General features: G+C 36.8%; 1 protein-coding gene across 4 annotated transcripts; it reads left to right on the top strand.

Annotated features, from left to right (window-relative positions):
* The first annotated feature begins 212 nt into the window (after window positions 1-212).
* LOC306997078 (uncharacterized protein) lies at window positions 213-10437 on the top strand. 4 transcript variants are annotated; one of them, XM_079610141.1, is made up of 4 exons: window positions 216-373; window positions 1113-1207; window positions 8263-8511; window positions 8813-10437. In XM_079610141.1, the coding sequence occupies exons 3-4, from the start codon at window positions 8427-8429 to the stop codon at window positions 9904-9906; spliced, it is 1179 nt and encodes a 392-aa protein (XP_079466267.1). In that variant the 5' UTR covers window positions 216-373; window positions 1113-1207; window positions 8263-8426; the 3' UTR covers window positions 9907-10437. The 4 variants fall into 4 exon arrangements, with proteins under 4 accessions (XP_079466266.1, XP_079466267.1, XP_079466269.1 ...); XM_079610143.1 differs by having other exon boundaries at window positions 237-572; XM_079610140.1 differs by lacking the exon at window positions 1113-1207 and having other exon boundaries at window positions 213-373.
* The last annotated feature ends 1001 nt before the right edge of the window (window positions 10438-11438 follow it).

Below are 11438 nucleotides of genomic sequence, written 5' to 3'. Positions count from 1 at the left end.
GAGTTCAGCCGTAGCTGGTTATCCTCAGACATGCTCTAAAACTCTTTAGATACAGATTTTTCCAAAAGTCAATGGGAGAAATTAATGGGAAATTTACTTCCGGCACCAAAGCTCTCTCGGGCTGTGGGCGGGACTGTGATGCTCTATTGCCTTACTAAATGAACTAACCATTTGAATACAATGGTATAATATGCGGCCCCTTTAAGAAACATGATGACATCGCGCTCTGCGCCTGCGCAAAAGAGAAGCGAGAAGCGAGAGAGACGAGCTGAAACTTTCACCAGTTGAGGCTGAAAGTGACGCTGTTAACGATCGTGAATGAAGGACAAATGTGTAATATTTTCTTCGGATGCCGTATATTTCCAGTCTGCAGGTGAGAGATGTTCTCAGATTACAGAGTTTAACATTAACCAGCTCCAGAGTACAAGCGCTCATATCGTGAATAATGTTTGTCTGCACTGGAGTCACACGAGCGAGTTCATACAGGAGAGAAGCAGCGCTAATGTGGAGAGAGTTTTAGACATTCAAGCTCTGTAGTGAATCATATAAAGAAGTGTTGTCCAAGTGTCACGGTGAGCAAAGCATCCATTCATCCAGTGAGTTTGTTTGCTGTATTCTGGATAAATTGAGAATTATGAATAGGCAATTAAACCAAATAACATGTCATTTACTAGAGGCTCTGTTGCAATGCAGCCTTTTTATTTATAGACTAAATATTTAAATTATATTTCTTAATCGTTTTGAATGATTGATTCAATGACTTGTTCTATTACTGGATGTATGAGCGTTTTTGAACGAATGAATTAACTGTTTTAGTGATTGATGAGAATTGGGCATAACAACAACAACAACAACAACATGTAGGCCTAACTAAAATTAGCAAATTAACAGTCTAACAAATAATATGACAGCGCCATATCGTTTAACTGAGCTGCTAAAAATCATCTTTATCTCATTCAATTGTCCCTGTTTTCACCTCATTCATTATGGTGATGTCTGAGATCTTCTGTAAATTGGCACATCAAGCTCATCATTAGTGTCTGACAAACTACAGGATCATCACTTTATGTGTTAATCACCTATCAATGTGTGTTTTATGTTTTACCCCTCAGGTTAAAGTACATGACTAAAAATACCATTAAAGGCTACAGAAACCACACCTGCAAACTCTCTTTCTGACACTGAAATAGACATCAAATACATTCAGGTAAATTCTGCAAGATAAAATATTGAGATTGTCTATTTTTTTAAATTGGTTTAAATGAATGGAAGACTAGAAAGATTTAACAGGTGAAGCTTCAAAAGTGTAAAAAAAAATTGTGTTTGTAAAATCTGAAATAGATATATTTATGTCATACTTATTTAGGCTACTAAGTTTACTATATTGTCTTCTGATAGTACATGCAATTATGAGAAATAAACAGAAAAAACATCTTGTCCTGACAAAAAGCATTTAATTATGTTGGAGTGGTGTTGGGGTGGTGATGGCGCAATGGATAAGACACATGCCTATGATGTGAGAGACGCGGGTTCGAATCCACTGTGAGACACCAATGTGTCCCTGAGCAAGACACTTAACCCCTAGTTGCTCCAGAGGCGTGCGACCTCTGACATATATAGCAATTGTAAGTCGCTTTGGATAAAAGCGTCAGCTAAATGAATAAATGTAAATGTAATTAAGACGGAGGCTCACTGACATACTTTAAAATATATTTTAGCATTTTGTTAATCGACAGCCTAACGTTACTTGAGTAACTTTACCCCAATCCGATCGCGGCTCTCCCGGTGTTAGTGTTATGCCACAAGATGTATAGATAAACTGTTTGATTTATAATTATTTGATTATTTTCACATTTCACTTACCCTGCTATGCATGAACAGCTGTTTCTCAATTTGTGTGTTTCCCATTTGAATGATCAGCGTATGAGGCGCCTGCTGCGCTGGGACCTATAGGCTTTAGCTTAAATTTTGATGAAATTATTCTCTAATCTGTTGCATTTTGTGTCATGAATATATCCCTCGAATGCATACTGCAGTCCCTTTTGTCTTGCTCTCTCAGATATTTCACCTGTTCGCCAAAAATGACTAACTGTCTCCTTGGGAATGTCTGACACCGGTGCATACACACTGTAATAGACGTGCCAGGCGCGTAAGCTTGTCAGGCATAGCAACAGTAACTAAGGGGGGCGGGGCTTAGCGAAGTGTCAATTTGGAGACAATGGCCCTCATTTATGAAAAGTGCGTACACCAAATTTCCAGCGTACACCCAAAACCACGGTGACTTTGCGATTTATCAATATGGACGTTGGCGTACGGCACGCTCAAATCCTACGCCAGCTCAGGAGGTGGTGTACATGCACGCACGTTTTGAGTTAGTGCTGAAATGCGCAGAAAAACAATTCCTAACACCACAAAATGCACTGACAAACTAAAGATATGATATATTATGACACACTGTAAAATATATAATAATAACAAAGACATTCTTCTTCTAAATAACAATAAGCGTCATTAATAATCAAAATCATAATACTAATAAGAAGAATATTACAAATTGTCATGCAATTATTCACATCATCATCACTATTGTACACCCCATTACATGTGACGTCATGCGAAATTCAACGCTTATAGTTTCAAAACACGTGCTGTAAAATAATGCATTGTGATAGGTCATTTGCTCAACCAACCAGCGATTTAAACTGGATTTCCACCGGAGAAGATTCTCCTCTTTGCCGTCTTCCGTGTGTCCATGGCGTAAAATGAGGGCGTGGGGGAGGCGGAGACGTGAATATATAGGGGCGTGTTAATCTAATGACGATCGTTTTCAGCCGCGGCATTTATCAAGGGGCAGGTATTGCGTACACCTGAATTTCAAAGGTACGCACAGCTTCATAAATCAGGCGGTGAGAGGAGTGTAAGCATAATCTTACGCCAACATATACGCCCGTTTCGACGCAAGATTGATAAATGAGGGCCATTGAACCTATTTTTTTTACAGTCTATGCAATGAACATATGAACCGTTTAGCCTTGCTGCTTATATTTATCACGCAGTAAAAATTAAAACGTAGTCCATGCCTGTAAAGTATAGGCCTATAGAAATATTGGAAATGTGTTCAAAAATCATATTACCATTATTGAAAACAATTGTATCGCGATATTGAATTATTGTGTATGTGTTGGAGGCATGAGAGAAAGTAATAGGAATAAAAAGGAAGAGGACATTATTTCGAGAATGAGATTTGGGCATACTGGATTAAGTAGTACGCTTAAAATAATAGGGAAACATGAAACTGGGATGTGTGACGTCTGTAATATTAATGAAACAGTAGAACATGTAATTATTGATTGTCATAGGTATAAGGAGGAAAGAATGAGGATGAAAGACTGGTTAAGTAAAGGAAAAATTAGATTTGAAATGAAGGAAATATTACAAATGAATTCAGGGCATGTAGGGTATAGAGCAATATTTGTGTTTTTGAATAAAACAGGGCTTATTAAAAGGATATGAGTTTAGGCGTTTTTTGAAAGTTGTATATAATTAGGATGTGAATGATAATGTATTAATATTAATAATGTTATTAGATATTTATGTAGTTATTTATTGGTTTTATTTATGTATTTATTTATTTATATATTTAAAGAGTAATGAATCGAGTAAAGGCTATTGTGATCCACACTCCATATCAGAAGGTGGCGGTAATGCACACATAAAAGTTGTTTGCCAACCGCCATTAAAAGAAAACAGAAGAAGAAGAAGTGTGTCTCTCTTTGTGCTGACTGTTTGCTCCTCTGCTTGCTGCATGTGTTTGCTGCTTCTAAGACTTTGTAAGTTTATTTAAACCTTTTGTATTGATATGAATTTGATAACTGTTGATTTGTTTAAAGATTTCCTTTGTTTATGTGAATGTATACTTTTTATTATAATTTGTATCAGTAAAGTTAACTTTGTTTGATTGTAGACACCAGCAATATGCAGCAATTGTAAAGCCATATTAAGAAAATGGGAGAATGAAGAAAGCAAGCAAATGGCAATAAATCAATTGAGAATTAACTTCTGGACTCATTCCTGTGTTCTAATCGACACACCATTCTGGTAGCACTCATCCTTAAAGGGGTATGTGATTTGCAAAACGGCCGGCAGATTTTGAAAATACACAACTCAAATGGTCCCACCTTCTTTCCTTTGACTCCACCCATTCAAAGAACATGGACATGGAGGGGGGGATGGTACGGCCGTTTGATTGACACACTTACTGTCCAATGATTCTAGGTGGTCTTGGAAATGATTGGCTGGAGTTTTTCGAGTCCTGCCCGTTCCACAGATGATTAAATTGCTTAATTTTTATTTCAGTGCTTCTAACTCAGTGGCTGTAAGTGGGTTAGGAATAGGATTTTAAGTGATTTTGAAAAAATGGCCAAAAAAGAGAAATACATACCCCACCTTAAACCAGCCCAACACTAAATATTACACAGGTATGCTAAAGTTATCTGCTGACTAGCGTCACATGCAGCGAAGCGGTGTTTCTGTTATTCTAACGTCCGTTTTCAGAGCATCCAAGAGAAACAAATGCATAACAGTAGCACCGAAATGAAGCACAGAAATCCGTGTTGATATTCGGTCCGGTAGATAACGGTCGTTAAGGCACCAGTGCCGCGACGACGCTAGCAAAGCAAAGCCAGTCCTTCACTAGCTTACAGTGCGTTGGTCTCTTTTTTATTACTTATTTCTCTGCATTGAGTGATAACCCTCTCAAATATAAGACACACAAACAGAAAAAATAAGTCTCAAATTTACTGTCTGTAATTGCTAAATTCTTGCTTGCTTATTGTGACATGATAGTATGAAGGTAAATGAGTAGCAAAACTCAAGAGCACGTAGATGTGAATTTGAGAACTTGTAAAATAAATATTTGTACTTGTATGCTCAAATTTACACTCACAGCTCTGATGTGAAAACCTGTAAAATAAAAATCTGAAGTTGAATGTTGAAATTTGTACTCGCAGACAATAGTCACAAACCTGTATTCTGAATTTGAAGCTGCAGACAAGTAGTCACAGATGTGTAAAATGCCATCTACAAAAATACAATGACTGACACAAACGTGTAATATATATTTGCACTTCTTCTAACATTCATATTCCCAGTACAACCTCAAATAGGCACTTGCAACTCCTCAAATCTGTCACTACAAGTTCAAATTTCGCGCCTTGACTTTTGCTACTCTTTTCGCAATATATGAGGTGCAAAACTGACTTGTGCACTTGCAACTCAGCGGCGCGAGAGAAGGGGCGCGGGCGGGAGCGGGGGTGTTTAAAGGAGCCGTTCTATTGGCTGGCGCCTAGCCAATGAAATGGGTCTTCTATTGTACGTGATGATGTCACGAAACCCGCCTCCTCGTGGACTATCTGAAACGCCAACATGGCTTAATGCATTAGACTGATTTTAAATAAATAAATGATATTATCAAACTCAGTAAACACTAAAGTAATTAAGCATAGCCTACTATAAAGCAGACGAGCCCAGAATATGACATAAGAAAGCAAATTTGTGTTCAGTGTAAATAAACCTGCTGCCTGTTTTATTAATAATAACGAATTGTGTGTTTTTTATTTTTACAAAGCATTTTTATACAGCCATTAAGCCTCATTAAGCGTTTTCTTGGTTTTCTCTGGGAGGAAAATGCGTAATGTACAATTAAACGCGTGTCGTTGATTATTAGTAGGCTATGGTGTTTACTGAGTTTGATAATATAATTTATTTATATTAATATCAGTCTAAAGGCATTATTTTTTTTTATTTTTTTTGCTAAATGAGGGATATCTATCCACCTTATTTTTTAAGAGAAAAAAAAACCTTTATTAAGGTTTTTGAGTTTTCAAAATTACAGAAATCAATATCAAGTTCTTGTCACATTTCTTTTCATTTTTTATACACATTTTCACATTTTGTATAACTTGAAACACAACAATAATTTAAATAAAAAGAAACAAACAAACATTTAAAAATAATAATAATAAAGGGCATCACAAACATAGGCTATGTTAAATTCATTTAGCAGAGATACAGATCTCTGGGCTTTTTGATTTTTTTAAAACTTTACAGACTCAAACTGCATTTTAAAGGCTGCTTATTTTAAAATACTCCATTTAGTTGGATGAATATACAATTTTCATAATAACAAAAACAAATCGATAACATATATTGTTCCCACTCAAATGAGGGAAACATAACCCAAACAAATTTAGATGGAGGAGAAGAAATATTAACAAAAAGAGATATAATCGATTGGTTTCTGCATTAATCATTAATTAAATCAAGTTTATCTAAAAACAAATCATCACGTACAATAGAAGACCCATTTCATTGGCTAGGCGCCAGCCAATAGAACGGCTCCTTTAAACACCCCCGCTCCCGCCCGCGCCCCTTCTCTCGCGCCGCTGAGTTGCAAGTGCACAAGTCAGTTTTGCACCTCATATATCGCGAAAAGAGTAGCAAAAGTCAAGGCGCGAAATTTGAACTTGTAGTGACAGATTTGAGGAGTTGCAAGTGCCTATTTGAGGTTGTACTGGGAATATGAATGTAAGAAGAAGTGCAAATATATATTACACGTTTGTGTCAGTCATTGTATTTTTGTGAATGGCATTTTACACATCTGTGACTACTTGTCTGCAGCTTCAAATTCAGAATACAGGCTTGTGACTATTGTCTGCGAGTACAAATTTCAACATTCAACTTCAGATTTTTATTTTACAGGTTTTCACATCAGAGCTGTGAGTGTAAATTTGAGCATACAAGTACAAATATTTATTTTACAAGTTCTCAAATTCACATCTACGTGCTCTCGAGTTTTGCTACTCATTTACCTTCATATGATAGCAACCCTTCTGCTGTGATAATGCAACCTCAACTACGCTATCAATATCCAAAGTAGCCGAACGTTATGTCGCCTATTCATGTTTTTTCTCGAAGTTGGCAGTAACATATCAAAAGTTTTTAATGAAATATAAAGGAGTTATAAGAATGGAATCCTTACCGTTTTCTTTAGGCACTGGAAGCTGAAGGTCTGCGGTCTGCTCACTCTGCTGGAAAATGACTCTAGGGGCAGCGTGCGTCGTACACGTGTGCGCCTGCCTAATAATCGGCTTGATATAGGTGGATATTGGCCGATGCCGATTATGTTAAAAAAATGCTAAAAATCGGCCGATTAATCGGTCGACCTCTACTAAAAATACCATTAAAGGCTACAGAAACCACACCTGCAAACTCTCTTTCTGACACTGAAATAGACCATTCATGATTAGTGCAGATCTAACTCTTTTCTCTTTTATTTGAATGTATATCTGAAGAGAAATGACTTTCTTCAAAAAAGTTTCAATGGCATCTTCTTTTATCTTATCTCAGTAATGCCTAATAAAGTGGTGTTTATAAGCGCAGTGCTGCTTGTGCATCCGCTGTATTTCTGCTTTTCCACAAGCGCCACCTTCTGTCAGAGAGTGATTCTGCATTTTCATTCAGCATGTCTGTCGTTTTTGTTCATACACGATTGCATACATAATTTTGGGGTTTTGTATAAAAGCATTTGTTTCGTCAAAACTGTTTGCAAAGTTGTTTAAATCACATTTTTATCTGCATTTTACATGTTACAATTTTACCATAGACATTGGTGTTGTTTCAAAATAACTTTGCCACCTAAACAACATTTTCTTTTTAAATATCACAATCTTCTGAAATGATTTCAGTTTTTATGAGAATACCCCCCCCCCCCCCATTCAGTCTGTACACATTGTTTTGTTAAAGGTGCAGTATGTAACATGCGAGTACATGATTATGAATCAATCTTCAAAAAAAAGTCCAATAGAAGAGCGAGCGTTTAAGGAGAAGTATCCAGTCAAGGAGCTCTAATCTTGTTCGATTTCTGATTAGTTAAGATATTAATTGAATAATATAACATCTTGGTTACTAACGTAACCTTGGTTCCCTGAGATAACAGGAACGAGTACTGTGTCTTTCTAGATGCTATATGGAAAACTAATTTTCTCCTATTATTTAAGCCTTTTATTAAATGAACGCAGTGCTGAGAATTGCACTAACCAATCGGGGCGCATCCTGAACCGAGCGCAGAGGCTGCCACAGGGGGCATGTGCATATATAAGCAGCTCGTCTCACCATAGAATAGGGCTGGAAATGGATCTTATGTGTTTTCTGTTATAGTAATATAGTATAAATTATTTTTAAAAATCTTGTTGATTTTTCCAGATCTGGTCCTGTGGGCGTCAGTATCACACAGTGATCACAGTTCACACCTGCAGTGAAGCCCCTCCCACAACAATTCACCAATAAATACTGGGAATATTCCCATCATCCTACAAGAGAAGGACAAACTCCAGGAGTAGCAGCTGAAATCTGTGTGACTGTTAAAGATGGAGTTTATTAAAGAGGAGATTGAAGACATGAGTGATCCAGAACCATCCAGAATAAAACATGAAGATACTGAGGAACAAATAGGTTGGTGTCCATTCTTGATTCTTCATTGTTGACTGCTTTGAAATAGTAAGTAGATATTGATGATAAATGATGTAGATATGTGTCTAATTGATCCTAACCATGTATAAAGCAATGTGTCAAATACATTTTTATTATTCAAATGAATGAGAATTATTTAACAAACCTTCAACATCAAAGATCTGATACTTTATATTCACACAGACAGAAACCTATTCTCTTGTTGTCTGCTTGTGTTCACTTAAATTTTCCCTGAAATGATCCTACTTAAACTGATTATAACTACTTGATATGTTCATTTTAGATCAGATGGAAATAACAGAGCAAAGAGAAGAACTGAACGAAGTAAAGAAACACTGTGACTTCAAAACTCAAGGAACAAAAGCCCAAAAGCTGCACTCCTGCTCACAGTGTGGAAAGAGTTTCAGACACAAAGGAGACCTTAACAAACACATGAGAATTCACACTGGAGAGAAACCGTATCCATGCACTCAGTGTGAGAAGAGTTTCACATCTTCATCATTACTCAAAATTCATCTGCGTATTCACTCTGGAGAAAAGCCATTTAGCTGTGATCAGTGTGGTAAAGAGTTTATTTCATCATCACAACTAAAATCACACCTGAAAGTTCATTCAGACGAGAAGCCTTATGTGTGTTCTCTCTGTGGAAAGAGTTTTTCAAGACTGGACAGTTTGAAACTGCACCAGAAAACACACACTGAAGTGAGAGATCATGTGTGTTGTGACTGTGGGAAGAGCTTTACTAGAGCTGAGAGTCTGAAACGGCACCAAAGAATTCATACTGGAGAAAAACCTTACAAGTGCTCATATTGTGACAAGAGTTTCACTCTTTCCGATTCTCTGAAATATCACGAGCGAGTTCACACTGGAGAGAAGCCGTATCACTGTACTCAGTGTGAGAAAAGTTTCAAAGATTCAACAAGTTTGAGAATTCATCTGCGCATTCACTCTGGAGAAAAACCATTTAGCTGTGATCAGTGTGGTAAAGAGTTTATTTCATCATCACAACTAAAATCACACCTGAAAGTTCATTCAGACGAGAAGCCTTATGTGTGTTCTCTCTGTGGAAAGAGTTTTTCACGACTGGACGGTTTGAAACTGCACCAGAAAACACATGATGGAGTGAGAGATTATGTGTGTTGTGACTGTGGGAAGAGCTTAACAACAGCTGACAATCTGAAACTGCACCAAAGAATTCATACTGGAGAAAAACCTTACAAGTGCTCATATTGTGACAAGAGTTTCTCTCGGTCTAGAAACCTGAAATATCACGAGCGAGTTCACACTGGAGAGAAGCCGTACTACTGTACTCAGTGTGAGAAGAGTTTCAGACGTTTATCAGGCCTTCTCACTCACATGAAAAGCTGTTGCAAATGATCAACACTCAATTTTATTTTAAATACATTCAGGTTAATTCTACAAGATAAAATATTGAAATTGTCTATTTATTTTATTTGTTCAAATTAATGGAAGATTAAAAAGATTTAAGAGGTGAAGCTTCAAAAGTGTAAAAAAAAATGTTTTCTCGAATTAGATATATTCATGTCATACTTATTTACTAAGTTGACTATATTGTCTTCTGATAGTACATGCAATTATAAGAAATAAACAGAAAAAACATCTTGTCTTGACAAAAAGCGTTTAACTGTGATTGTATAAACTGAAAACAAGTCTAATATGTGTTTGTGGAAATAGTTTTTCACTGCTGGACTCTAAACATCAGCAGAAGATACAGACCATGAGATAAATCATGTGTGTTTTGGACACAGCCGGACTCTCATTGGTCTAGACTGACTCTATCCAGAAGTGGTTTCACTTTTTCCTGTTTGCATTTTGTTTGATTTGTTCATTTATATGTCAGTCAGAAATCATTCACCGCATTTCCGATCTCCGAGGTGGCTAATTCGTACAAATTCATACGACCTCACTCGTACAAATTCATAAAATTTTAGCTAAATCGTACATATTTAATGAGTTGCCAAATTTGTATGAATTTGTACGAATGACCCCTGACCTCGTCCCTAAACCTACCCATCACGTGGGTTTAGACAAATCATCCAAAATTCATACGAATTAGCCCTTTTAATCACTCGTATGAATTTGTACGAAATGGTTATGAGATAGCGTTGGTCTTGGTAGACCATATTAAATTGAGGCCCCGTTTACACGATGGGAAAACGCAGATATTTCTCTGCGTTTTGGCCTGTCATTTACACGAAAACGCCGTTTTTATCCCAGAAAACTATTATTTCTAAAAACTCCGGCCAAAGTGGAGATTTCTGAAAACGCCGGTTATATGTTGTCGTGTCAACTGAGATAAACGGGGTTTTAGGTTCTCTCTTGTCGATTCTGAGGATTCTGATTGGCTTGCATGGCTTTATCCTTCTCCCTACACTGCCGCCCATAGGTTTAGCATAGTTATAAAGGCGCTCGACGGCGTATTTATGCGGGTTGTGTGCACGATGTTATTATTGAAAACGGAGGGGGAGAAATATTCGTTTCTCTAAATACCCGGCTATGTGTAAATGTGGCCTCAGTCACATTTGCTCGTGTTTGTTTGTGGTCACAAGACTGCACAAAACAACTCTCTTTCAGGCTTTTAGTTCAAAAGAGTGAACATTTAGAAAAATATTGATACATTTGTATGTTTTTTATGTCACATTTCTTTAATGAGATTGATCATTTCTATACTGTCTCAGAAATGCTGTTTGTTACCTTTTACACTTAGGCAGAAATGCCATTTAAAATAACAAAAATGCCCCCCAAATTCAAGATATTGGGCTAACAAATATGTAATTTTCCTGTGTTTTTATATTTACATGGAACAACTCAAGCATCATAAGCAACATAAAATCAAGAGTGCTGTTTTCCCGAATATCAGATTCATTGTAAATGTGACATTACACAAC

This window comes from Phoxinus phoxinus, assembly GCF_949152265.1.
Source record: "Phoxinus phoxinus genome assembly, chromosome: 4".
NCBI classification, from domain to species: domain Eukaryota; kingdom Metazoa; phylum Chordata; class Actinopteri; order Cypriniformes; family Leuciscidae; genus Phoxinus; species Phoxinus phoxinus.
Note: the sequence above shows the minus strand (reverse complement) of the source record. Positions and strands in the feature narration are given on the sequence as shown.